Source organism: Antennarius striatus, chromosome 18 (genome assembly GCF_040054535.1).
Source record: "Antennarius striatus isolate MH-2024 chromosome 18, ASM4005453v1, whole genome shotgun sequence".
In the NCBI taxonomy this organism is placed as follows: Eukaryota; Metazoa; Chordata; class Actinopteri; order Lophiiformes; family Antennariidae; genus Antennarius; species Antennarius striatus.
In genome coordinates this window covers 1,009,262-1,037,244 of record NC_090793.1, presented here as the reverse complement: position 1 = coordinate 1,037,244, position 27,983 = coordinate 1,009,262, and the positions used below count along the sequence as shown (strand labels likewise).

Sequence of the window (27,983 nt, the reverse complement as noted above, 5' to 3'; positions counted from 1 at the left end):
AATCCTGGTGTTCAGACGAGTCTGTGTCGTGTTCCAGTCCCAGAGTTCAAATTGTGCTTTTTATAGTCGATATGTTAAAAATACACACGTATGATCGACGGCAACACACCTGTTTGTTTGTCTGGTATCAGGATTAAGTCTTCAGAAAATAAAAATGAGTTTCTGTAAAACCCTCTAACCGCGTCTGATTGGAGCGTTTTCTCCTCTGCTGACCAATGAGGGGCCGGTTTCAGGTCGGAGTGAAGCAGCAAACCAATAAATACGGAGTGAAACCAGTGAGATCTGAAGCTTAAAGTCTGGACACGCAAAACTGGAAGCGTCTGAAACAGCGTGTTCCGAGCTCGTCACGCTAACAGTACATGTAGCCTCCAGTGTGTGTGTGTGTGTGTGTGAGTGTGTGTGTGTGAGTGTGTGCGTGTTCTGCCAGCTGACTCAGACACGCACGTCATTGGCTGCCAGGGAAGGCGTCGATCTGGACGGTGTCCTGATAGGCCGATCCGCGGCTGCTGTAGGAGATACGGACCCTCATCTTCAGGTTCACCTGGGGGGTGGAGGGAGGTGGGGGCAGTTAGCGCTGGAACCTCATTGGCTGAAGCTCCACGTGTGGCCACACCCACCTTGTTCGGGTTGTCAAGGACGACCGTCTGGGTCACCTGACCCGCGCCGTGCGCCGGAAGCGAGTCGCCGCTGGGGGCCTTCATGAGCAACTGGACACTCTGGGAGGGGGTCAGACGGAACAGCATGTGAGTTTAAAGGCCACGCCCCCACAGATTTTAATGGCCTCGCCCTGCTGATCGCCGTGGCGACTGACCTTGGGCACGGCGGCCTGCAGCGTGAAGCCGCTGATGTCGGCGTCGGACGCGTTGCAGGCAGTCAGCGTGACCGACAGGCTGGTGTCCGACTGTTTCCCACAGCTGAGCGTCAGGCTGACGCCATCCTTCTTGAACACCGTCACCGCGGCAACCGCAGGAGCTGTGGGTGGAGCTAACATCACCATTCTGTTCGAGCTAAGCTAAGCTGAGCTAACGGGTGTGGACACGCGAGGAGCCCACCTGGTGCGGCGGGGGCGGGATCGAACCCGCCCAACAGATCCAGGAGGTCCCCCCCAACGGCGTTGGTGGGCGGGGCGTGTGTCAGGCCCCCCCCCACCGCCATCGGGCTGGGCTGCAGGATCTCCTCCGACCCCCCCAGCAGGTCCAGCAGGTCAGACGCCTGAAGGCGAAATGCAGCCGGGGTGATGAGGTCACACGTGATGCTAACCGCTAACGGCTGATCGTACCTTACTAGCGGGGGGCTGGGGGGCCGGCAGCAGCTCCCCCTGCTGGACACGGGGGGGCTGGACCCCCCCCGTCGACTCTCCGTCGGCGTGACCCGGGGAGTTCTTCTCGATGACGGGCATCCGCTCCAACACCGCCGCCCTGCAGGAGGGAACGGGCGACAGGAAGTTGAGACAGGAAGTCTTCGTCTTCCTCGAGCCGTGGGGGTCGGGGGGGGGGCGTACCTCATGTGGTCGTACTTCTTAAACAGCGCGTTGTACTCCACCGCCCTCTGCTGGAGCTCCAGGTCGATGCAGCTGCCGTAGATGCTGACGACGCTGCGGATGCGGCTGGGGGGGAGGAGACAAACTGTTAGCATGTTAGCTTGAGAACGTAGCATTTATCATGGGGGGGTTGGATCTCTTACTCCACGTTGTCAGTGATGCGTGTGCTCAGCTTCATGGTGGCGGTGAGGGCGAACCCCCTGGTTGCCGGGGACGACATGTGTGACTGTAGGACCGCCTCCAGAGCGTCCAGGACGTCGTCCTCGGCGACCTGACGGACGCAGAGACGCGCTAACGTCACAGTGTTATGGTCTGGAAACTAAAATGACGGCGCGGTCTCCCCGCCTACCTGCACAGGCTCCGCCTCCTGACACTCGCCCCTCAGCAGCAGGTCGCCGTACTCGCCGATGCACCAGCAGGCCACCTGCACCAGCGGCTGCTGCTAAAGGAGACACAAGACGCTCACGGACGCGTTTCAACCTGAGTCGGGTTTGACCCCTGACCCCGCCGTGACCCCCCCCACGACCCCTCCAACCTGAGAGATGTCGTCCAGCAGGGCGCGGTACAGCTTGTGCACCGTGTAGCAGTGCAGCTCCGAGGCGCTGGTGATGAGCTGGATCAGGTTGGGCACCGTCTCGTCACGAACGTCGCCCCCTGCCTGTCGGAGGACAGAAACACACACACACACACACACACGAGATTAGCTTTAGCATTAGCTTTTCACATACAGGTAAACCTCGGCTTACGTCGTTAATCAGAAGTGCAGAATGGAGCGTGAGGATGAATGATGAGGCTCCACCCCCTCCACACACACACACACACACACACACACACACACACACACACACACATACACACAGCGTCTCCACAAAGGGGCGGCGGCTGTCGTTACCGTGGTGAGGACATGCAGGATGGTGTCAATGTGCCAACGCTGGGACGGCGCATACCTGACAGAGACAGAGATACACACACGGCTGCATCGACCAATCACAGCTCAGAACCGGAGTGTGTGTCAGTACATGCATGTGAATGAACAGTGTGTGTGTGTGGGGGGGGGGGGGCTCACCTCTCGGCGGCGTTGAAGATGCCGCTGGCTGCCTGGGCCTTGAGCTCGGGGGGGCAGCAGGAGAGGAAGAGGAGCAGCTCCTTCATCATGGAGCGGATGTTGGAGGGGGACACCAGCGCCAGGGACAGGTCCAGCGCCCGGCTGGGGGGGGGCAGAGGGGATCAACGCACGTACGGGATGGACATGTCACAGGGGGAGGGGTCAAAGGTCACCTCACCGCTTGACGGAGGCGTCCGGGTCCTTCAGGCAGTCCAGGATGGTCCCCCGGTGGCGCTGCACTGCATTGTGGTCCGAACCCACGATCCTCTGGAGGGACGTCATGGCGATGTAGCTGTGGGGGGGGGGGGGAGAACCAATCAGAAAAGTCAGGTAGTCCTCAACCTACGAACATTCAGAGATATGAACAAACGTGCTTCACCACGTTAGAGTAGTAATGAGATTACTGTAGTATTTAGAGTAGTAATGAGATTACTGTAGTATTTAGAGTAGTAATGAGATTACTGTAGTATTTAGAGTAGTAATGACATTACTGTAGTATTTAGAGTAGTAATGAGATTACTGTAGTATTTAGAGTAGTAATGACATTACTGTAGTATTTAGAGTAGTTATGAGATTACTGTAGTATTTAGAGTAGTAATGACATTACTGTAGTATTTAGAGTAGTAATGACATTACTGTAGTATTTAGAGTAGTAATGAGATTACTGTAGTATTTAGAGTAGTAATGACATTACTGTAGTATTTAGAGTAGTTATGAGATTACTGTAGTATTTAGAGTAGTAATGACATTACTTTAGTAGAGTAGTAATGGGATTACTTTAGTATTTAGAGTAGTAATGACATTACTTTTGTAGAGTAGTAATGGGATTACTTTAGTACTTAGAGTAGTAATGACATTACTTTAGTAGAGTAGTAATGGGATTACTTTAGTACTTAGAGTAGTAATGACATTACTTTAGTAGAGTAGTAATGGGATTACTTTAGTACTTAGAGTAGTGATGACATTTAAATGACCTCCAATGGAGTTCATAAATGGAAATTTAATAAATAACGACTTATGAACAATTCAACTTATGAACAACCTCTATGAACCAGTTGTGATCGTATGTTGAGGACTTCCTGTAGCCTGACATCATAACACCTGATGACATCATCATCTTAGTCCGTCACAGACGTTCAGAAGTTTTCCTTCTGCGATGTGTGGTTTTGTTGCCATCGTGTGACGACTGTTTGTCCAATCAGGTTTGGCTTTGCGTTACCGTGACGACTGTCAAACAACAGGCATTCAGGAGTCGGAGGAAAAACCAGACGAGCCTGTCTGACCACACGGCCTCTAAGGACAACAACACAAAAACATGCCGACCAATCAGAGGCCAGAGGCTGAGGCCCCGCCCCCGAGGTCAACAGATGGTGACCTTCTGAAGTCGCTCCGGAGTCTAAAAGTTGATAACAGCCTGCTGGGAGGCGGGGACTCCGCTTCCCAGCAGGCTGTTATCAGCCAATTGCCTTCTGACGTGGCCAATCACCTCCAGGGTGATTGGCCGGTATCTGGGAGGCGGAGTCAGAGGAGAACCCACCGGATGTTCCTGTCGTTGTTCAGGAGGAACCTCCCCAGGATGTTGACGGCCAGAACCTGCAGCAGACCAAACGTTTATCACTTCCTGTGCGTCGATGAGGTCACACAAGAGTGGGTGGGGCTTGCGTCCCTCACCCTCAGGCCGCTCTCCGACTTGATGTCCAGCACGGTGAGGACCGTCTCGTACAGAACGGCGTTCCCGACCGTCTTGGTGCTGTCCGTGTTGGTCGCCACCTGGACGGAAGCAAACGGCGGTGTCAGATTGGATGGCACAAACGACGGGCGGGTCATGTGACCCGGCGCACCTGAGCCAGGAGGTCGTTCATGGCGTCGCTCGCCGACTCGCTGTTGCGCCCGAGGATCCGCAGCAACCGCAATATGCGAACCTGGAGGAGGAAGAGGAAGGTGAGAACAACCGACCGGATGAGAATCCGACCTTTGACCTGCAGTGTAGGCCACGCCCACCTGAAGGAAGGGGTCGCTGACCCCGGCCACGTCGTGCTCTGGAGAATACCCAGAAATCACCAGGCTCTTCATGATCTGGACCAGATCCGGCACCGTCTGAGACGCACACACACACACACACACACACACACACAGACACACACACACACACACACACACACACACACACACACACACACACACACACACGGGTCACAACAGGAAGTGGACACACACGAGGGGCGTGTCCTTGATGGCTCCTACCTTCCTGAAGCGCTCCAGCGTCTCCGGGTTGCGCTGGCAGAGTTCGGTGATCAGCACCACAGCGCCGTGTAACACACCTGCAGCACACACACACACACAGACACACACAGACACACACACACACACACACACGAGGCGTCATCGCCGTGACGCATCGGTGTAACCGTTAGCGACCGGAAGGCGGCTCACCGTGGTTCTTCTCGGCCAGGAGGGAGCGAGCCGTGGGGGCGAACATCTCCCCCAGATCCTGGACCTTCCTCACGATGTGGACGGCGCACAGAGCGGCCTGGAGGAGGGGGCAGAGGAGGGGCGGGGTCAGTCAGGTGACATCATCATCTGTGAAGCGGGGGGGGGGAGCGACGCCCACCTTCTTCTTGATGTAGGAGTTGGAGGCGCGGAGCAGCCGGTCGATCTCTGGAGCCAGATCTCGACACATCTCAGCTGAACCCATGCAGGCCAACGTGCAGAGGGCCAGAGACTGGACGTACTGGTTAGTGTGGAACAGGTCGCTGGGACAGGAGGTGAGAGGCAGACATCAGCCATCACAATGTCATCAACCAACAGACACGCAGACTTTACCTGTCAATAATTCATTTATAGAAGTTACGCAAACAATGATAAAGAATGAAAAGAGAACACACGAGCTACGTCTTTACTCCACCAACAAGAACGAGATGCGGTCCCACTGATGTCGTATCCTTGACTTGTATCTGGAGGGACTACTTTATTGGTTTTCCGCTCTCTTTTCTCATCCCGTCTGCAGCAGTGATTCGGTCTAATTCAGGCTGAATAATCAGTGACTCGAGGAACCGTCTGGACTTAACTGGAGTATCAGACTAGTAATTAGCATTAGCATAAACACGCTAAAGGTGGGCTACAGTAACGTTTTACTGAAGATCCAGCTGTAATGGGGTTCCTACTTCTTGATGGAGTTGGTGATGAGCAGACTGGCGTCCTGCTTCTCATCCAGCAGCATCATGGCCCCCAGGTAGCCAACACGCTTCTCGCAGTAGCGGGGGCTGGCTATCATCCGAACACATTCCATCTGCAAAGAGCAAACCTCCTTTAAAGCTACTTCACATACCGGAGCCGCTGATCCCCCCCCTCCCCCCAACACACACACACTGTTCACCCTCGGCCCTGGAGCTGAGAGGGAATCAGTGGCCTACTTTATTGTATTCATGCTGGATTGTAATGGGGGGGGGCAGCACCACTAGCGTTATGCATCAAACGTGTGATTCCGCTCCCTCCCCCATTACCCCAGACGAACCCATGACGAGCTTTACTAAAATCCCCCCACCTGACCGAAGTGGGCGGGGTAGCCCAGCATGTGCACGTAGAGCAGCTTGGCCAGGTTGTGCGATCGGCCCCCGTTGTCGGACTGTCGGAACTGAGCCCGGATGGCGGCGCACTCCCGCTGGATGACCCCCCGCTCCTCGCACTGGGTCCGGGCCGATCGGATTGCCCGGATCATCTCCTGCAGGGGCACTGATGGAGACATGGCTGTGTGTGTGTGTGTGTGTGTGTGTGTGTGTGTGTGTGTGTGTGTGTGTGTGTGAGAAAACAAGAGGTTAAAATACAATAATCCACTACAAACTTCTTAATAGCACAAAATCACCTCACTTCTTGTTTATATAAAACCTCCAGGTGTTTTTGTAACTCATTTTAAATAATAAAATATTATTTAAAATTTTTTTTTAAATAAGTTTGTAATTTTATGTATATTTAATTTAATAATTTACAATTATAATAATTATATAATTATACAATTATAATTGTGTAAACAACATGTTAAAACACAATAATCCACTGCAAATTTATAAACTGGACAAGATGACCTCACTTCCTGTGTATATAAAACCTTCAGGTGTTGCTGTAACTTATTTTAAATAATAAAATGTTCTTATTTAAAACAATTGTTTAAATAATACTTTATAATTTTATTTAATAATTTATAATTAGAGCATCTTCGAAACGGTGATAACATTTTGTATTTGCTCCGGAAGATGTTGTCAATAAAGTTTTTGTCAATCATGTCAAGTTTGAAAGCTTCCTCCCGGTGACACTATTTGATATTTGCCCCTGGAGATGCTGTCAATAAAGTTTTTATCAATCAAGCGCGTGAGGTTTCTTCTTCACGCGGTGAAATTATGAATTGTCCACCAAGTTAGCATGGCACGAGCCAGCGGCTAGCAACCTGACGAGCTAACCGTGCAGATGCTGTCAAACCTGCTCCACCGGACAGCCGAGCTAACGAGCTAGCTGAGTTAGCATCGCGGTCTGTTAGCGGAAACACTTAACGCGCTAAAATGACGGCTCACCTCCGCGATGTACCGACGGTCACCGGCCTGTCGAAGTCCGCTGGTCCCGGGCGAACCCCCTCCGGTACGCGGCAGCTGGCTGAAAACTCCCCGAGTGTTCGCTAGTCAAGAGAACCGGAATCAGTCCAAACACTTCCTGTTGTTGCTTTCAAAATAAAAGACAGGCGAATGCTTTTAGATGACACCAAATTCTGGTGTTCTTATTTTTTAAATAAGAATTCGTGGTTATTTCTCTAAAAAATCTGCTGTAAACATCGATGTTAAAACTTTGACAATTTTTTTTTCAAGTTTAAGTATGTTATTTTCTGTCAATGTAGTGTAATTCTTCGTGAGACACACATTTTAGATAAGTGTAATTGGTAAAATTTTATCATTTTTGATAAAACTGGTCAAACCATTAACCTGTCCACCTCTCCAGCAACACAAAACATTTTCCTTCTTGTCTACCATGTTTTTCAATGTTTGTGGATGCAATATCTGATTTGTTGTAAATAATTAAGACAGTTCCAAATGTGACCAAGACATCCTGAACATAAAATTCTGGTTTGACTCATTTTTGTAAAATGAAGCACAAACTCAAGAGCTTTATTTTGAAATCGGATCTAGTTTCCTGTCGTGTTATAAAAGTAGCTTCATCTAAACGCACCTGTGCTCCTCGGAGCCGGCCACGACTTCCGCAATTTGATCTTTTATTCAGAGTGGACTCCGCCCCATTGTGCGTCAGGTGTTCCAACAGGTGGATGAATCATTGATCAGGGGGTGCGTCCGAATTCAATGTAGCGAGAGCAAACAAGGAGGCAACGGAGCATCTGAACATGAAGCCTGACATACAACTCACGATTAAATGTTTTACTCATGCACTTTAAAGCTCTATTATAAACTAAAAATAAAAGTGTTGGTAAATTTTTTTATTTTGGAAAAACATTCTTAAACAATAGCAACCTGAATGTTTCTTCTCTGATGGAATGGTCCAAGAATAAAAACCATGAAACCATCTGAAAATTTCCTTTTTTGCATTGCAAAAGTGATGCGACAACACAGACACAAACAAGTAGAATAATCTATACAACTTCATTATTACATTTTTTCCCCAACTGCTTCCAAGTTTGAGAAACACAGCAAAAAAATCAAGTCCATTCCAAGTCCAGCACTGGAAGCTTTTCGTACTTTCCCCTAGAAAGAGTCCATTTAAGCACAATCAGCCTCCAGAAGCCTCTTTCCATCTGCATGAGGCCCAACCGGCCCCGGGTTCTCCTCCATGTTCGGGTCAACTACCGAACACAACTTCTGGCACAGGTGGGTAACGCCACCTGTTGGGGATGAAGACACCAGAGTTAACTGGAACTGAATTCAGCCGTTGGTAACCGCCGGTCTTCATCTTGATGAAGGTGGTCTTACCAAAAACCGAATCACAGCACTGGGGTTTGTTCTCCCAGTACACCCCCAGGAAATAAACGGGGACGCCCATCGCGATGAAGGCCAGCCCGACCCCGCAGACCACCGGCTCCGAGTAGAACGAGAAGATGGCCAGGAAGGCCCAGACCAGCAGGTAGATCACCGGCCACACCAGGCTCACCTGCAGGAGGAGGCGGGGTCAGACGAGGATGCGGACTTCAAACGGGTGAGAATCCGGGGCGAGCTTCACCTTGAGGGGTCGATCCAAGTCCGGCTCCTTGACCCGCAGAACGATCAGCCCGGCCACGGCGATGCCGTAGAAGAGGTTGTTGGTGAAGCCCAGGTAGTTGATGAGGGTGTAGACGTCGCTCGTGCACAACATCAGAAGGGTGGACAGCAGCTGGGCGTAGGGGGAGGGGACAGTTAGCGTCTGAAATGGACCACGAAATGATTTCACAAACGGGACTCACGGTGACAACCAAGGCAGGGATGGGTGTGCAGCTTTTGACGTGAATCATGGCCAGCAGACGGGGGAGGTGGCCTTCCCTTGCCCCGGCGAAAAACAGCCTGGAAGAGAGAGACCACCATGATGCTAACGCTAACCCAGACCCCCAAAGTGATTCCTGTCGGATCGATTGAGTCATTGATGCTCGTCTTTATCCTTGAACACGTCTACAAGAGTACACAGGGCAGACTATGGGTGATGGAGAGGGGCAGAACAAACTGACCTCGATGTCGTGAAGAGGGAGCCGTTAACTCCCCCAAAGGTGGAGAGCGCCACGGAGATGGGCATGATCCACGACATCACTCCCAGCAGTTTCTGCCCAAACGTCTGGAGGAGGAAGAGGAGGGAACAAATCAGACACGAAGATCACGACCAGAGATCAGGACGTCTCGGAGGAGGACGTGTCATCGTGGGCCGAAGCACTATCGGCTAACGCAATCGCATTCCAGAGAGATTAGCAACTCTTTTGAACTACGTGCGTCCGGTAACCACGGAGACGCATTCAGGAGTTCCAGTTCTCTCACCACCGCCACGGCGTTGGAGGCCAGAATCTCCTGCGGGCTCATGGCGGTCATGTAGGCCATGTTGGCGAACACGAACACAAAGGTGACCAACGGGATGGAGATGAAGATCGCCCGTGGGAGATTCCTGGCAGGAAGTCAGAAAAGACCGCGTTTCAGAGGGGGTTAACCCTTCCTGGAGCTGAGGCTGGACGCTGATGTGGTGGAATGTATTCACCTCATGGTGTTTAGTTACCTGCATGGGTCGACCATTTCCTCGGTGACGTAGTTGAGGAAGTTCCAGCCGGCGTAGGCGAAGGAGCCCTGCAGGACGGACAGAGCGATCAGACCCGCGTCGTAGCCCCGGAACGTCTGGAAGGCGTGGCTCGGCTCCAGCCAATAGTAGTGACCTAGAACCAGAAGACCAGCTGCAGTTCACTGCTCCGCCTGCAGTACCTCAGACCGGACAGCAGGGGGCAGCAGGGGGCAGCTCTGAGTAGCAGCTGAGGGCCGTCTAGACCAGGAGTCCCAACATAAAGGCCGTTTGGACCTTGTTTCCACGGAAACGAAAACACCAGAGCCACAAATACGTTTTGACATCTAAATTGTGCAAATTCTTCCGGGATTAATAAAGTATATATCCATTTATCCATCTATCAAAATAAAGATATATATATATATAAACAACGACAGAGAAAACGAAATTTTATTGACGTGTTGACGACATTTTGAACTCTTTAATATATTTTAAAAAAACAGTTTAAGACCTGTAAAATTCAGGATCCTTTAATAATCCTTTATTAACAATTTTAATAAGTAAAATTAAGAAGTTGAACTTAAATTATCCATGTAGCAAACAAACAATTCTGTGAGCCGTCAAATTGATATCTCTGGGTTTTTCGACTTGAATTTAAAAAATAAATTGGAAAAAAAAAGCACGATTTCACTGACCAACGAAAAATATCTGAAAAATATATATCTATTTAACTTCTGCTCTTTCCAATGAGCCCAACGCATATTTTGAGCGATGACAAATAATACAAATCGTAAAATATAATTTTAGTTTAACGTTTTAAGACGAGGATAATCTTCCAATTTACAGTTACAAAAAAATCCCATCAGGATGGCAGGGCCGCATGTGGCCCCGGGGGGCCCTACCTTTGCAGATCTGGACGACGCCCGTGACGATGATGAGGCCCAGCGCCAGCAGCTTCCCGGCGGTGAACACGTCCTGGACACACATGGCCCAGCGGACGCTGGAGCAGTTCACCCAGGTCAGCAGCACTGGAACGCCAGGAGGAGAAGCCGTTAGCGTCCGCTACAGAGGCTAACGGCTATCCCCCACAATGCTTTGCTGCAGGACTCACACAGGCAGGCGGCAGCCAGGAGGCGCAGGGCGCTCTCTGGGGGGAGGCAGGAGGGGAAGAAGGGCTGCAGGATGTAGGTGGAGAAGGTGAGGGTGATCACGGCCTGGGTGGTGGGGCAGATGACCAGCACCGACGTCCACAGGCGGAGGAACCTGGGGGGGCAATAGAGATGGGCTAGAAATGGGCTAACAGTCACATGACCTGTGGGCACGTGTTCTCACCCCGCCAGGCCCCCGAACACGTCCTTGATGTAGGCGTAGTCCCCCCCAGACTTGGGGATGGTCACCCCCAGCTCCACGTAGCACAGCGCCCCCACGGCGGTGATGACCCCGGTGAGGACCCACACCAGCAGGGCCACGCCCACCGAGCCGGCGTTCACCAGAACGCCTTTAGGACTCACGAAGATGCCCGACCCGATGATGTTACCTGGGGGGGGGTTCAAACCAGACACGACCAATCAGGAGACGCGTCCGGGTCAGGTGGTCGTCTGAGGTTTACAGGCGGCAAAAATGTTGTCAATTAGAAAAGTCCTCAAAAAATAAAGCACGAAATAAAAAATTTAAAAATAAATAAATAAATAACATTTCTCAAAAACTCCCCCAAGGAAAAAACATCATTGTTAATTTTTTACACCGATCATAACATTTATTTTTTACCGATAGTAAACCTTTAAATCAGGTTCCACTCCTAACGTGGGGGGGCGGCCCCTCCCCTCTTCACCTGTTATATCACCGGTAACGTGGGGGGGGGCACGTGGGGGGGCACGTGGACCGACTCACCGACTATCATGGCGCACGCGCTCACGAGCCCGATCTCCTTCTTCAGGGCCACCCCGGAGCCCCCTCCCGGTCCGCTCCCCGCGTCGCTCCGCGCCCCTCCCGGGTCCGACCGACTGGCCCCGTCGCCGGTGCCGCTCCGCTGCCTCGGGCCCTCGGTCATCCTGGGGATCAACGCGGGGTTTCCTGGTCCGGGTCGCGGGGGCTGCCGCACCTCCACCTGCCTAAATAGGGAGGCGGGAGACGTGTGGACGCACCTGCAGACGCTGGTGACGTCACACCCTCCACCCCCCCCTTGAGGGTCAGACCCAAAACTGTGCCGCCGGTGGAGATGACGTCACAGCCAGCGTCACCCCGAACACCTTGGCCCCGCCCCCTTCATGAGGACGAATTTTAATTAATAAAAAACTAATTATAGATACAGACACACTGAACTTTATTAAAATAAAATATAATGAAATAAAAATTAATTAAAAATTAAGATCAATAACAAAAGACAATAATAAAAATAAATACAATAGTGGCGTGTATCCTGGAGGGTGATGAGGGGGGGTTCAGGGCATTGGTGGCTGTATGAGGGGGGGTACAGGGCATTGGTGGCTGTGTGAGGGGGGGTACAGGGCATTGGTGGCTGTGTGAGGGGGGGTACAGGGCATTGGTGGCTGTGTGAGGGGGGGTACAGGGCATTGGTGGCTGTATGAGGGGGGTACAGGGCATTGGTGGCTGTATGAGGGGGGGTACAGGGCATTGGTGGCTGTATGAGGGGGGGTACAGGGCATTGGTGGCTGTATGAGGGGGGGTACAGGGCATTGGTGGCTGTATGAGGGGGGGTACAGGGCATTGGTGGCTGTATGAGGGGGGGTACAGGGCATTGGTGGCTGTATGAGGGGGGGTACAGGGCATTGGTGGCTGACTTCGTGGAGTGGTGCCAACAGAACCAGCTCCAGCTCAACGTCTCCAAGACCAAGGAGGTGGTTCTGGATTTCCGGTGGGCACCTCCCTCTCCACAGCCAGTGATCATGGAGGGCAGTGAGGTGGGGGGGGTAGGAAACTATCAGTACCTGGGACTGCAGCTAGACAGCAGACTGGACTGGTCACTCAACTCCAACTGTGTGTACAAGAAGGGGCAGAGCAGGATGTACTTCCTAAGGAGGCTGGCCTCCTTCAACATCTGTCCTAAGCTCCTTCTCATGTTCTATCAGTCCGTAGTCTCCAGTGTGCTGTCATACGCCATTGTGTGTTGGGGTGGGGGGGCCAGGAAAAGAGACATGGACCGTCTGAACAGATTCATCCGCAGAGCGGGCTCAGTGGTCGGGCTGAGCCTGGACTCTGTGGATATGCTTCTGGAGAGCAGGACCATGTCTAAAATTAAGGCCATCATGAACAACACCAGCCCCCCCTACACACCACCTTCTCCCAGCAGAGAAGCACCTTCAGCGACAGACTGCTGTCACACAGCGCCTCCACAGAGAGGCTGAGGTCCTCCTTCGTGCTCCGTGCCATCAGGGGGTACAATGACTCTCTCAGGAGGAGCGGGGGGGAGGTGGCGAGGTCAGCACGGGGTTAAATGGAATTGATTTAATACAGTTTATATTTTAATCTAATACTTTTATATTTTTTAAATTTTATACTGTTTTATATTTTAATTTTATACTGTTTATATTTTAGTTATAGTTTAGTATATAAGTCCTGTTAGTGCTGCATGTGTCTGTCTGTTAGTGTAATGTATGTCTTGTGGTGTCAGTGTTTCTTTTTCTCCTGGTGTTTATCCAGTATTATTTGTTATTTAATGCCTGAGCAGTGGATATATGCAATTTCCTCCGGGATTAATGAAGTATCTATCTATCTATCTATAATCTATCTATCTATAATCTATCTATCTATCTATCTATAATCTATCTATAATCTATCTATCTATAATCTATCTATCTATCTATAATCTATCTATCTATCTATAATCTATCTATCTATCTATAATCTATCTATCTATCTATCTATCTATCTATAATCTATCTATCTATAATCTATCTATCTATCTATCTATCTATCTATAATCTATCTATCTATAATCTATCTATCTATCTATCTATCTATCAAACTGATCATTAGTTCTCCTTAAAATGATGAGGTCAACTTTTCATTGTGGGTTCACAGATAACCAGTTACTTCATAAAAACACCAGTTTGAACTGGTTACCTGTATAAAAACACCTGCTGACCAGCAGCCAATCGCTACAGAGGACAGAACATGTGGACACGGTTTCACTAACCTTTATTGACAAGGTCCAAACACACAAACAAAATAAAAAACGTGGCAGACAGCCCCTAAACGAAGTGGGACGCGACCCGGAAACAGTGACGGGGTTCAAGTATGGAATGAGCGACTGATCCGGGTCCGGCTGACGGGGGGGCACACAGACGGGGGGGGCGTGTCCGGAGCACGCGGGGGGTGGGGGCGTGTCCTCACAGGCCGATGGTGTAGGAGCGTCCTGCCGGGTTGTGGATGGCGGAGCAGGACGGTTCTGTCACCGCCCACTCGTACCACACCTTCTTCCCGTTGTTGCAGCGCCAGAATCGCACCGTCACGTCGTCGTCCCGGGAGACGGTGATGGGTTGCTGCGGGGGTGGGGGGGGGTTAGATTACTACCAGGCAGACGGGGGTGTGTGTGATGTGGACGAGACGGCTGGACTCACTTTGAGGGGGAACAGGATGGGGAACCAGGAGAACATCCCGGGCGAATGCGTCTCCGGTTTGATACCTGGAACCAGAACAAACACTTCCTGTTGACACCCGACCTGTAGAGAAATGGAACGCCTACCGACTGGGGGAGGGGTGGACCTACTGAGCGTCACGTCTTTGTACAGCGTGGTCTCGAAGTATCCGGCGAAGCCGTGGAGCACCGAGTTGCATCCCACGGAGAACCTGAGGCACTGGTAGCGGTTGTTGTTGGTGTCTGGAGGAACCACAGGAAGTTGAGGACTGAAACAGGAAGTAGCAGCTCCCTTCCTGCTCCTACCTACCTGTCGTGGGGTGCGTGAAGGTGAAGCAGGCTTTGGGCTCGGCCAGCTGGTGGAAGTTGTGCAGGCGGACGACGTAGGGCGTCTCGAAGTGGCTCTCGGGGTCCTTGTCGCGCTCGCGGCAGCTCCGCACCTCGTTGTAGAGCTTGGAGGAGGACAGAGGAGCCAGGAAGGAGGTGTAGGAGCAGGGGATGCTCACGCCGCCGTCTGGCAGGAGGAAGAGGAACGTCACGCGAAGAAGCCTTTCAGAATAAGAGTCCACGCCCCCCGCCCCCCGACGCACCTTTGAGGAAGCGCTGCGCCCCGTCTAAACATTCCGGGGAGAGTTCGTTGTCGCCGAACGATCCCAGCAGCTCGCTGACGATGATGTCGGCTTTCTCCGGCGCCACCCACTCGCGCATGTCACATGACACCACGGTCACGTGCTCCCCCCACTCCTCGAAGCGACAGTTCTCCAGCCTGAGCAGCCAATCAGAACCTCCTGACTACAATTTATCTCATTACGTCACGTTTCCTGCCTACTGTCGTACTTTGTCTCCCCCTTGTGGCAGGAGGATGAATTACACCCCGGACCCCCGCCTGCGCTAACCGCTAGCTCCACTCACGTGATGACGGCGTTGGGGTTCTTCTCAACGGCGTACACCTTCAGCTTCCTGTCTGCCAGCCTGGCGGCGCGTAGCGACGTGTTGACCAGGGGCCCCCTGCCGGCCCCCAGCACCATCAGCACCCTGAGACCAACAGACAGGGGGGGGGACGTGACGCGTTTGGAGGGATCGTGACCCGGCGCTGCTGTCGGGGTACTCACTGCACGTTGGTGTCCTTCTGCTCCTCGGGGACTCGGTCCAGCAGACATTTATACACAGCCTGTCAGGACAGAACGGGTTGTGGGTTCAATTCCACACACCAACAACCACTACCTGCTCCAGTGGGTCCAGTCTCACCTGTTGATACTGGGAATACTTGATGGGATCCTTCTCAAACACTTCGTACGTCTGAGACTCCAGATTATCCATGAGAGGCTGGAGGACAGAGAGAAAAACTTTTATTATTTCCACAGAGTGAACTTGGATTAGCTGAAAAAAATCGTTCGTTGTTGTCAAATGTCGACTTTGGACATGGTTATATATTCATAAATAAATTATTTTCCCACCAGAAGTCCATTCTCTGTGTTGTTTTTTAGCAGTAAACACATGTTGAGATGTTTGAGACGTCAATAAAGCTAAAATATCAGCCTGAAAGTCTCCGTTCTTCACACTAAAGCTGGTTTTCTCTTTTAGATCTACAGCTGATAACTACAGAACCCAAGAGGTTAGAAACAAAAAGTTGTTCCTGATGACACAGAGGTCTATTTATAATAAATAAAATAGTAAATAAATAAAACACAGATCAATTATAATAAATAATAATAAATAACACAAAAGTCTATTTATTATAATAAATAATAATTATAAAATAATAAAAATAAATAAAACAAAGGTCTATTATAATAAATAATAAATAACACACGAGTCTATTTATTATAATAAATAAAAATTTTATAACAGAAACCACAAATAAAATTAGAATAGAAATCTGCATCAAAGTGATTTTAATTTAATTCTAATTTGAGTCTAGACTTTATTTTGATAGTTTTTCTGTTTTAATAGTCATAAAACTGTAGATTCTGTGGTCTTGAATCGGTCAAAACGCTCCCAGACGTTTACGGATGGGAGGAACACGTCTGGCAGTCAAAGGGTTAACCCAGCTCACCTGGAGGGGGGACTGCAGGTAGTCCTCGTAGCCTTTGGCGAAGAGCTCGTAGGCGTTGGGGGCGGGCCGGTTCTGGTTGAGGTACTCCAGGTACTGCAGGTAGGAGCGGAAGTCCTTCTCCGTGTGGCGGCTGGTCCCCGTGAAGATGAACTGGGCCTCCAGCTGGAAGACAGGGCACACCAGGTGAACCTCAGCCCGACCCGGTGACCCCCTGACCCCGGGGGGAGACGCACCTTGAACAGAGAGAAGATCAGGCGCTGGTGGGCTTTGGACAACACGGGGAAGCCCTTCTTATTGGTCAGGAAGATGCTGGTGGGGAGGATGGCGGCTTTGATTGGCTCCCCGAGCCACTTCTCTATCACGGCTTCTGACGGCATGTCTGCCCCCACCTCCACAGCTGCAACACACACACACACACACACACACACAGTCAGTGGTACACACATACACACCTTCACGTCGTCACGACGACCCCTCACCCAGGCAGATCCTCTTGTTGTAATCGCAGAGCGCTCGCAGCGAGTGCCACCTGAGAGGAACCAGAATGAGTCCTCGAGGAAAGGGAACCAGGAAGTGGACTACAAATTTTAAAAAAATTTAAAAAACCCCTCACCAGTTCCAGGTCTTCTCCTCCACACTGGGGTCGTCGCTGTAGACGCTGGGCTCGTTCTCAATCAGGTCATCCCTCGTGTCCTCCGCCGCCATGAGCGGGACGCGGATCCAGAACTAAAAACGGACACAACGGATTAGAACCGACGCGCGCGTTCACACCCGGTTCTGATGATCCGGTTCAGCTCACGTTGGAGGTGTGGTGTCCGGTGTGGATGTGATTGAGCAGCATTCGGGCCAGATTGGCGTTATGGGGGCCTTTGATGGGGATCATGAAGACGGGCAGACCCAGGTAGGCGGTGAAGTTGAGCTCCTGAGACAGAGCCTGCAGAGAAACGCAGGAAGTAGAATAAAGAGGACAGGAAACCAGACGGGTGGAGACGCCGCCGACATTAAACAGAACCGAGTCACAAACTTACAGCCTCCGAGTTCCGACGCAGCGTCTCGATTTCGGAATCTGCATCGATCCACGGCGACAGCTTCCCGACGATTAAAGTGTTCCAATCTGTAAAAAAAAATCAAAATAAAAGGTTATTAATATTTTCGAGAGCTCTAAATAACAACATTCACCTGGTTCAGACTCTAAAAAGTCACAACAATCACGTCTTTCCACTTCAGTGATATAAAAAAAATATAACAAATCAAAATTAAGAAAAATAAATAAATAAATAACACACAGGTCTATTATAATAAATAAAAATAAGTAATACACAGATCTATTATATAAATACATCACAATAATAAATACAAATAAATAGCACACAGGTCTATTATAATACATAACGAATAATAATTAGTAATAATAATAATATAATAAATAAATAACAAATAAAATACAAGTCTATTATAATACATAATAATAAATAACACGCAGCTCTTTATATTATAATAATATAATCAATAAAACACAGTTCTATTATAATAAATACATAGTAAATAGTAAATAATTAAAAACAAAGAGGTCTATTTTTTATGATAAAAATAAATAAAACACAGGTCTATTATAATAAATACATAATAATAATAATTAACAGAAATCACAAATAAAATTAGAATAGAAATCTGCATCAAAGTGATTTTAATTTAATTCTGGTTTAATAAATTCATAGTATTATATATTATTATAATATATTATAATATTAAACTGTATAATACAGTAAAATAAACAGTCAGAACCGTCACACCAAACACGGACGTCCTCTACGGGGTCTCATCAGGACCAACTCAGGGTTATTTATACGTGGGGGTTTATTTAGGTCTGAGCAACAACAGGTCCTGACGTCACAGGAGCGCGGGATGACGTAAGCACCGACCTCTTCCACACAGCAGCAGGTCTGAGCGGGTCTGGGCTCCGGGTCGGGTTTTCGCGGGTTCGGACTCGAACTCCCTCCGGAACCGCGGGTGGAACAGCGGCATGCACAGGAAATCAAACCTGCGCACGAGGGAGAAGCACGTGACGTCATAAGCCCAGCAGACGTGAAGCACAAACACGTGAAACTAAATGATGTTAGCATGTTAGCTTGGAGCTAACGCACCGCTGCTGCCTTCAGCGGCGCTCCCGACGGGCACGTGCTGGTCACGTACCGGCTAGCTTAGCGAGCATCACAGCGCGAGACAAACCAGCTACGTCACTCTCGTTACGTCGCTTTTACGCAAACAAACCGCTGTCGTCTCCTCACCCGAGTTTCGCAACCGCGGCTAACGTTTCCGTGATCTCCGGGACGCAGTTGAGGTCTCTCCCGCAGGACACCCTGCCTCCCGAGCTAGCGGACGCCATGATGTCCGCCGACTGAATGGATTGACCGGAGCGTCAAGCTGTAGCTCCTAACGAGGAAACCGACGCCATCTTGGATCCGCAGGGACGTAACAGACCGCTGCGCAGCGAGGAGCACGTGACCCAAAATGGCTATTGAAGTACCTCAGTTGCCTGCGACTCAATTATCGCGATAACTGCGTAGTTTAGCTCGTGAGTTCCAGAGTCGATTATTTAAATATAAAAAAATATATATTATTATTAAATAATAATCTTTTTGATGTTTATTATTATTAATAATAATATATTGATCTTGTTTATTAATATTTATTATTATTATTATTATTATTAAAATAATAATAATGTTTTTGATTTTTATTATTATTTTTATTAATAATAATAACAATAATATATTGATCTTGTTTATTACTATTTTATTATTATTATTATTATTATTATTATTATTATTATTATTATTATGATTACCACCAGAGTTCTCTTTAAATTACGTTGTACACTCTGTATGATGACAATAAAAGCATTCTATTCTATTCTATTTTATTCTATTCTATTCTAATATATTCTATTCTATTGAATTCTATTCTATTTTATTCTATTCTATAGATACATACATATTACATGCATATCATATGTTAATAAATATTGACATATGATATACATATTAAAAATTTACAATTTACAATCATTAGTTCACAGTCATTCACTATTCTATTCTATTCTATTTTATTATTGTTATTTTATTTATTTTATTACCATATTTATATACCATTATATACCAAACCGTCAGCAGTGAAAATGACAATTAGCCAATCAAAATAAAATCAGTCGGGTGTGGAAAACTCATTATCTTTTCACCACTAATCTGCAAATTGATCCCGATCAGATCGTAATCTCATAAACAACGTGTTGTGTCGCTATGGCAACAACAAGGGGTTGAGGCAGGACACTGCCACCAAAGTGTAACTGAGATAACCTTTTTTAAGTCGCTCAGTTAAGACATCTACACAAATCTTGATGAAAATTACGATTTGTCTTGCAAACTTTACTGGTGATAAACACATCCCCATGATGTTTCTACGTGTATATAAGTGTGCATATCGCTGTTAGAAAAGATGGTGTCACCTGAAGACTATACCTGACGCGTTGGTTTAACAACAAACTGAAAGTGATGGCTCAGTTTGGCGTGAACTTGCACACGGCTACATGTGAGGTCTGCAGAAAGTGGCGTCTGGATATCGCTTTCACAGCAGGTCGGATAATATATTGCTTTCGCACACAGCTCTATGTGTGCCTGGGGAGGCTATAAAAGGGTACAAACACATCGGAGGATTAGACACTAGATGAGAAAATTAAATTGGATGGCAGCAGTCAACACTTCTATACCAGCAGCGATGGTGACGAGGCTTGATTTCATTGTTTAACCAGTTTTCCTGGAGACAGACTCCGGTTTAATCTGTTTTTGAGGAGGACCTGAGGGCCAATTTTGGGAGGAACGCATTGATCGATGTGCGTGACCTTTATTTACATCGTCATGGCTTTGGAGGAGATCTGCGGCTTCTCTCTGGAAGCTTCGACCGCGTCTCATCGTGCCATCGACGGTGATGACTTTGGATTGAAGAGGCTGAATGAATCCGAGCGAAGCGGCGGAATCCCGTTGCGTTTCTTCCTGCCAGCTCCATCCGTCCGTTCGGCCCCGGCCCAGAGGCCCTTCCCTTTGTCCCACGGAACGACCACCCTGGGTTTCGTCTTCCAGGATGGGGTGGTTGCAGCTGCTGACACGCGTGCCAGCGCCGGGGGGCTGGTAGCCTGCCCGGCTGTCAGTAAGATTACCCCGCTCCACTCCCATTTGGTGGTCACGTCCTCTGGCAGCGGGGCAGATTGCATGTTGTGGGAGCGGATTCTGAGCAGGGAGGTCAGACTCTACCAGTTACGCCACAAGAGACGCCTCTCCATACGCGGCACCGCCAAGCTGCTGTCCTTCATGCTGCACCCCTTCAAGGGGACCGACGTGTGCGTGGCCCTGACCCTGTGTGGTTGGGATCTTGAAGGCCCCCAGGTGATATATGTGTGCAGCGATGGAGCCCGTCTGCAGGGCGAGGTGTTCTCTGTGGGTTCTGGTTCTCCCTACGCGTACGGCGTTCTGGACAGAGAGCTGAGGTGGAACCTGAGTGAAGATGAGGCCATGGCGCTGGCGAGGGAAGCCGTGTTCAGAGCCACGCACAGGGACGCCTACTCAGGAAACAGCGTGGATCTGTTCCACATCACGGCCCAGGGATGGAGCCGAAGACGGAGAGAAGACCTTAGAGAGGAATATTATAAAGACATGGAGAAGAAAAAGAATAGATGAATTAGTTGAAGCAAAACATTATAGGGCTTCCTGGGGAGTAGAAATAGTGTTTACTCAGTTACAGCGAGATGTGCAGTGAATAGACGAAGAGTCCATTTGTCTTCTTCTTCTCCTTCTTCTACCTGGGCCAACAGGATGAGGGGAAATGGACCTGACCCACAGTAGAGACTTCTGTACAAACCCCCCCTCAAGACAAAACCAGCCGACCTCCAGTGGAGGATTTTACATGGTGCCATCGGTTCCAATGCTTTATCTCTGTTTTTAACCCTGCGGTGTCCAGCCAGTGTCCCTTCTGTCCCCTTCAGGAGTCTTTCATGCTTTCAGTGAGTGTGGGAGACTTCAGTGCTCTTCACTCTTCTAACCAATGTTTTTAATCTGTTCAGTGAAAATTTTAGTATCAGGAAATTCATCTACGGTGCTGGGTACAATAGATCGAATCAGAGAAAGTGGCAGCTTTTAATTTTATTTCTGGGGAGGCAGAACTCACAATTTCTGTGACCAGGAAGAGGAGAACTGAAAACAATACTGTTCAAGAAGCAGCTCCTGTTTTCTGCTGTAACATCAGATGTCGCTTAAAACTAGAATTTGGTTTCTATAAAATAACAAAAGACCTGAATAACTTTAGGAACATCTGGTGTCACAAAAATGTCCTATGCACTTTAGTTGATGATCACCTCACTTTTGCAAACTTCCTGATATAATGCACAAATTTTTATATTGTATTTTCCTTTTATTTATTGGTTTTTAGTGTTTTTGAAGCACTTTAGTACTTTCATCTAATGAAAAATTGTAAAATGTTTGAATGTGATTAAAGTGGTTTTGCAAAAATTATTTAAAAAATCTTCTTCTTCTTCTTCAGATGTACTTTATTGATCCCAAATCTGGGATATTCACATGTTGGGGCAGCATTCAACACATACAATTAAATTAAGAGAAATAACTTTATATTAAAAGTAAAAAGACATACGCTAATATATACATTTCAGAATTAAAAAAAAGTATGTACAATTGAAATATACAGATATTAAACATGAAATGTGAAAATATTCTTCCTGTTTTTTTCTTCATCAGAAAAAACTGGGCAAATATTTTTGTATTAGTGAATACAATTTATTTTGTATTTTTATAAGTCTAATGGTACTTTATGTGTTTTTTTAATTATTTCTTATGTTTTTACATGTTTTATATTAATTTTGTTTCGTGTTTCTTCACCCGGACTCCTGCTGTGTCGTCCTCCATGAACACAGGGGGCGCTGCGGCGCCTCTCCGCCATGTCTGAGACTATAAATAACGGCGGAAGTCGCTATCTCATCAGACCCTTTCAAAGATGGCGCTTCTTGATGTGATGCGGAGTGATTGTGCGGATTTTTCTTTTGATTACTGCCGGTCTTTCAGCGGTAGTCGCGGCCCCAGGCAGCGGGACGTGGGGCTGGACGCGGCGCAGGGAGACGACCTCCGGTTGTTCGTGAACAACCCGCCGCGGTCCGCGGACGAGGTCGGCATCGAGCGGAAGATCGAGCTGCTGCACGGAACCACAACGCTAGCCTTCAAGGTACCGCGATGACGTCACAACCGAAGTTTGATTAAATAGCGAAATAATAAATGAAAAACGTTGCTTAAATAATAAATAACATAACTTCAAAACTTCAATAATAAACGACTCTTAGCTCCAGAGCTAACAGTCGTGTAGCTCCAGAGCTAACAGTCGTGTAGCTTCAAAGCTAACAGTCATGTAGCTCCAGAGCTAACAGTCGTGTAGCTCCAGAGCTAACAGTCGTGTAGCTCCAGAGCTAACAGTCGTGTAGCTCCAGAGCTAGCAGTCATGTAGCTCCAGAGCTAACAGTCGTGTAGCTTCAAAGCTAACAGTCATGTAGCTCCAGAGCTAACAGTCGTGTAGCTCCAGAGCTAACAGTCGTGTAGCTCCAGAGCTAACAGGACGCGTATCCGTAAGCTTTAGCATGCTAGCGTGGCTATGGAAGGTTTCCTCTGAGGTTCGGACTTTGGTTTGATTTAATAAATAGTTTAAACCCTGTTTTATTTACGTTGTTCTGTCCATCCAGACCAGAATTCCGACTCCATATGTCTTTTACATTCTGTCACAATATCTTGTCTCTTAATAAAGTACGTATTTCTGTTTATCGTGTTGAATACCGGATAAAAACACCATAAAACTCGTCTAAAAGTCTGAATTTTCCACATTGGATGAGGTCTGCTGCAGGCAGTTATCCTCTATATAGCTATCAGAATTAGCATTTGGATTGTTTACCTCATAAAATCCACCCAGTGCTCGTTGGATGCTGTTGGATGAGACTTCAGCTCCTGTAGAGATCAAGACACATTCTTATGACTGTTTAATAGATTAAAGTTTATTAAAGGGCATTAATAAAACACTGATGTCTGTAGACGTCCATTATCTTTAAATGGGGAGGGCTGGGGGATGGTGGGCGGAGCTCGTCTGTGAAAATCAGGCTTGTAATCATGGAATTTATCGTCATGACAACTGATCCAGTTACCGAACAGAGGATGGGGTGTCGGGAAGTTGTGGTACTTTACAGTAGAAGAAAGTTTATTTATGTCAGAGCTAACCAGCTTTGCTCTGAGCAAAGCATCATGGGATTGGTCACGATTCAGCTGTGGGAAAATGGTGTGGACATGGAGTCACGTCTGTGGTTGGTTTGACTTCCTGTCACGCCGGTATACTCACCCGTGTCGTTTCCCTCCCAGTTCCAGCATGGCGTCATCGTGGCGGTGGACTCTCGTGCCACGGCGGGCTCCTACATCGCCTCTCAGACGGTGAAGAAGGTGATTGAGATCAACCCCTACCTGCTGGGCACCATGGCGGGAGGGGCAGCCGATTGCAGCTTCTGGGAGCGCCTGCTGGCGCGCCAGTGCCGCATCTACGAGCTGCGCAACAAGGAGCGCATCTCGGTGGCAGCGGCCTCCAAGCTGCTGGCCAACATGGTGTACCAGTACAAGGGTATGGGGCTCAGCATGGGGACCATGGTCTGCGGCTGGGACAAGAGGGGCCCAGGTAAGGTGACATGTTGGGTCATGTGACCACGTGGTAAATATTAGATGGTAAATGATGTGTTTATTGTCTAAATGATGGCGTGGAATCAGCAGATTGACCTCCAGGGTTTGTAAATCGATGATTTACTGATAAACATAAAGATATCACATGTTTGAAAACTATTTAAAATCATTGATTCATTAGATTTCACAGAAAATTCAACTGTAATGCATGCTGGGATTGCCAGAAACTTTTATCGCCCCCATCGTAAGTAGAGTGGTGTCGGTGTTCCAGGTGTGGGGGGTGTTCCCGTCCGGGGATGTTTACCCCTTTAGAATATGAAGGTTCTTCCACCAGCCAGAGGGACTGAAACCAGTGCATTGTGGGTCTCGGTCCCACTCAGACGTCCTCTGGGGTGCTTCATTCACCCACAGGCGTGGGCCGCTGGTGTTTTTATCGTCACGCTGACTTCTATTCCCAGCTGATGATTAGTTCTGTGATGCATCAGCGACACCTTTAACAGATCCTCGTTCTTGTTGTTGTTGTTGTTGTAGGGCAGAGTGTTAGTAATGACTCGCGCCGGGTGAGTCACTGCATGGGAGTCATCGCGCCTCAAACTGAACTGCATCAGAACTCTTTTCAGTGCTTCTCAGTGCGTCGCTGATATGAAGCTAACATCTGTACTTCATTGTTAGCATATAGGACCAGTTAAGAGGCTGATCTGAAGGAAATGGGGGTCTTTATGGATCTCACATCTGTAGTTCCTGGAGGTCCCCACTAGATGGTGCTGCAGCTCCTCTTACGTTCCCATCGCCTGTATTTAAAGGCTGGTTTCCAGATGCTGTTCATCACTGTATGTGTGCTTAAGCAGGCCGCCGCGGTAACGGGAAATTGTTGGGCCGGCGAACGCCGACCGAGATGACGAATGCCTCAGACTCTAGGTCACATGCACAGCGTCGGGGACGCCCGCCGTGATCGATGTCTGCTCCGTTCGGACCAGACAGAGCCGTGTGATGTAAACGACACGCGTTTAAATCCCCGGCAATCAATCCCAGGGATAATCATCATGTTATGAGTTCAAGTAGATGTGGAGGCCTCGCCGTGGCCCCCCCCACCCCAACTCCCAATAAATGACGATGATTGAATCAAGAGGTAAATGTCATGTAAATTAAATCAAATCGCGATGAGGTGGGAAGCTCATTAGGTCCCCGCAATCATGTCAGAAGCGCTTATTCCCCTGATGGAGCGTCTTAACCGGCGTGTTAAATAAATTAAATAATGGCGTTCGTGTCGAGACTCCATCAGGTCTTCGTTAAGGACGAGAACCCAAGTCCTGCGACGACACGCCAGCTAAAGAACGCATGTTATCCGACCTCGTCGGGCGACCCCAGGTGGCGGCTTAGACTGCTAATCCCAGGAGGGTGATGTAATCGTCCCCCTTCTGCTCGGCGGCTCGTCCGGCGGTGAATCGTGGCGAGGCAGACGGATGACTGACTGACGGATGGACAGACGGATGCTGACCCACTTGAAGCCGGACTCTTCATCGCTCTCCGCTCCTCACCTTCCCGTCAGAGCTGTCAGAGCCGCCGGCTCCACCGGCCGCCGCTTAAAACGCCTCCCTGAGCACCTGTCAGCTGATCGATGGGCTGGAAGAATTCTCGCACTCCACACACACCCACACACACCCACACACACACACACACACACACACACTCTTCTCCTCCTCTTCTGGTTCTCGAGCACCCGTCGCCACCTTCTCGCTTCCACGTGCCAGACGATGCGGCCCCAGGTGCGTTCACAACGGACGCGTTAGCGAGCGCCGTTCTTGGACCTCCTGGAAAAAAAAATAGTCCACATCCGACAGCCGGCGCCATTCAACACGAGAGGCTGCTTTTACCGCCCGCTCTCTTTACCTATTATGTTTTTAACGAGCCCCCTAGAGTTTTCAAGAGAAACAGGCAGGTCTCAGAATGGAAAATTACCCCCCCACCCGGTTCATCGGCAGCCGGATGATTATCACGGCGGAGTACTGACAGGCCATGTGACAGTCGAAAGCACCGCGGAACCCGCTTTTTTTTTTCTGAATAGCAAGTGGCCCTCCATCCCCTAATAGTCTGTCACGAGTCGAGCTGAGAGAGATCGGCATTCTGAGGTATTTTGATGTTTTTAATTTGGAAGGGCGACTGGAGATAAATCTTGTTTCTTTTTCTTTTTTTTGTGACGGTTGTTTTCACAGATTTTCACTTCTTGCGTTGCGACGAGAAGCGAGATTTCTTTTTCCTTTTTTCTTTTTTTTTGTTTTTTGTCGTTGGACCATCTGCAGGCTGGATGTGGGCGACATCACAGGCTGGTCGCTCGTCACCCGTTCAGCGTCACGCTGAAAATATTCTCCCAAAATGTGTCACTGCGTGGAAATCAAAAACGTCACGTGTGTTCGCGTCTGCAGGTGCAGCTACCTGCGCGGGTTTCGCGGGTCGATAGCTAATTTTTCACGAGTTTGCGGTGATCAATACACCCCCCCCCCCCCTCCCTCTTGAGCGCCTCGTCAGCAGGTTCCACGGCTGGCTCGTTTTTACTTGAAGAGGATGCAGCTGTTCGCATCTCCAGTTGGAGAGGTCGCAGCTGTTAGCGTCCCGTCTCTGGAGATGTTAGCGTTCGCGCGGCGCTTTAAAGTTTCCGTTGAAGGAAGCAGTTTTTCGGCGGCGAGCAGATGGCGCCGTTTCCTCTCCCTTGACCTTTGACCCTCTCTCCTCCTCAGGCCTGTACTACGTGGACTCGGAGGGGAACCGGGTGTGCGGCGACCGCTTCGCCGTGGGCTCGGGCTCCATGTACGCGTACGGCGTGATGGACAGCGGTCTCCGTGACGACCTGACGGTGCAGGAGGCGTGCGAGCTGGGGCGCCGTGCCATCTACCAGGCAACCTACCGCGACGCCTACAGCGGGGGGCAGGTCAACCTCTACCATGTCCACAGCGAGGGATGGACCCAGATATCCCAGGAGGACGTTCTGATGCTGCACCAGAAGTACAGGGAGCAGGAGTAGTCGCCACGGCGACCAGGAGACGAGGAGACGAGGAGTCAGGAATCAAACGGACTAGAATATCCTGGAATTTGGAAAACGATCCTAATAAAACTATTTTTGTTCCTGCTCACGCTGCTTGTTGTCGTTCCGGTGGCGTTCCCGGTTTACCGTGCGTTTCACGGCTGCCCCCCCCCATTGTTGGAAATTCACCACCCTCCCTTATATGTTGTGTTTGTTAGCGGAGGGAGCAGCGCTGTCTAAATAACACCGTTTAATTGCCCCCCCACCCCAGCAGCAGCCTGGGTAATTGTGCCTCTTGAGTTGTAACGGAGCGACCCCCCCCTCTCACCACCCGCCACCCCCCTCATTGATAACTCACGGAGCACAAATAGGCCTTTTTAATTGGACGAGGAAAATTTATTCTCTAATTCGTCTTCGACACACTTTGCTTCACGCGCTCAATGTTGTGCCCCCGCCCTGACAGGGTGGTTTATAAGGTAATGACCTGTGCTGCCCCCCCTCCCTCCTTGGTGGGTTTTGTGGGGGTGGGTGAGCAGATAGAATGGAAATGGCTTCGTTTGGATCCATCAGAGGCGGCGGGTGGCGCCTGATGAAGTCGCACCCCCCCCCCCCCGCCTGAAGCGGATGTTTTTGATGATTCCCTACAAAATAAAAGCATCACCTATTAAATGACCTCAACATT

General features: G+C 49.2%; 5 protein-coding genes across 8 annotated transcripts; 2 read left to right on the top strand and 3 right to left on the bottom strand.

Annotated features, from left to right (window-relative positions):
* Positions 1–7: 7 nt before the first annotated feature.
* Positions 8–7,338, bottom strand: ap1g2 (adaptor related protein complex 1 subunit gamma 2). Of its 3 annotated transcripts, none has more exons than XM_068340609.1 (22): positions 7,211–7,338; positions 6,190–6,392; positions 5,810–5,934; positions 5,257–5,398; positions 5,079–5,175; positions 4,890–4,966; positions 4,647–4,742; positions 4,487–4,567; positions 4,317–4,415; positions 4,183–4,238; positions 2,824–2,937; positions 2,607–2,747; positions 2,433–2,487; positions 2,076–2,198; positions 1,890–1,982; positions 1,684–1,811; positions 1,502–1,606; positions 1,280–1,418; positions 1,053–1,212; positions 812–972; positions 618–716; positions 8–541 (listed from the first exon to the last, which is right to left on the bottom strand). In XM_068340609.1, exons 2-22 carry the CDS (start codon positions 6,388–6,390, stop codon positions 446–448), a joined length of 2,388 nt encoding a protein of 795 aa, XP_068196710.1. In that variant the 5' UTR covers positions 6,391–6,392; positions 7,211–7,338; the 3' UTR covers positions 8–445. The 3 variants fall into 3 exon arrangements, with proteins under 3 accessions (XP_068196710.1, XP_068196711.1, XP_068196712.1); XM_068340610.1 differs by having other exon boundaries at positions 1,890–1,979; XM_068340611.1 differs by lacking the exons at positions 5,810–5,934; positions 6,190–6,392; positions 7,211–7,338 and having other exon boundaries at positions 5,257–5,798.
* An 882-nt stretch (positions 7,339–8,220) lies between these two features.
* slc7a8b (solute carrier family 7 member 8b) lies at positions 8,221–11,916 on the bottom strand. Its single transcript, XM_068340576.1, has 11 exons — positions 11,757–11,916; positions 11,199–11,403; positions 10,978–11,129; positions 10,769–10,894; positions 9,867–10,020; positions 9,635–9,758; positions 9,334–9,437; positions 9,076–9,172; positions 8,856–9,005; positions 8,609–8,786; positions 8,221–8,520 (listed from the first exon to the last, which is right to left on the bottom strand). Exons 1-11 carry the CDS (start codon positions 11,914–11,916, stop codon positions 8,399–8,401), a joined length of 1,572 nt encoding a protein of 523 aa, XP_068196677.1. The 3' UTR covers positions 8,221–8,398.
* Positions 11,917–14,042: 2,126 nt separating this feature from the next.
* Positions 14,043–18,963, bottom strand: prmt5 (protein arginine methyltransferase 5). Of its 2 annotated transcripts, XM_068340491.1 has the most exons (16): positions 18,808–18,963; positions 18,442–18,560; positions 17,548–17,633; positions 17,319–17,453; positions 17,133–17,245; positions 16,999–17,048; positions 16,753–16,916; positions 16,520–16,681; positions 15,712–15,789; positions 15,576–15,634; positions 15,376–15,498; positions 15,054–15,229; positions 14,774–14,977; positions 14,596–14,706; positions 14,447–14,511; positions 14,047–14,368 (listed from the first exon to the last, which is right to left on the bottom strand). In XM_068340491.1, exons 1-16 carry the CDS (start codon positions 18,903–18,905, stop codon positions 14,216–14,218), a joined length of 1,896 nt encoding a protein of 631 aa, XP_068196592.1. In that variant the 5' UTR covers positions 18,906–18,963; the 3' UTR covers positions 14,047–14,215. The 2 variants fall into 2 exon arrangements, with proteins under 2 accessions (XP_068196591.1, XP_068196592.1); XM_068340490.1 differs by having other exon boundaries at positions 14,043–14,368; positions 14,447–14,706.
* Positions 18,964–20,433: 1,470 nt separating this feature from the next.
* On the top strand, positions 20,434–21,249 carry psmb11a (proteasome 20S subunit beta 11a). The gene has a single exon (XM_068340867.1). The coding sequence runs from the start codon at positions 20,434–20,436 to the stop codon at positions 21,247–21,249; it is 816 nt and encodes a 271-aa protein (XP_068196968.1).
* A 1,318-nt stretch (positions 21,250–22,567) lies between these two features.
* On the top strand, positions 22,568–27,410 carry psmb5 (proteasome 20S subunit beta 5). Its single transcript, XM_068340372.1, has 3 exons — positions 22,568–22,801; positions 23,974–24,280; positions 27,018–27,410. Exons 1-3 carry the CDS (start codon positions 22,577–22,579, stop codon positions 27,299–27,301), a joined length of 816 nt encoding a protein of 271 aa, XP_068196473.1. The 5' UTR covers positions 22,568–22,576; the 3' UTR covers positions 27,302–27,410.
* Positions 27,411–27,983: the final 573 nt, after the last annotated feature.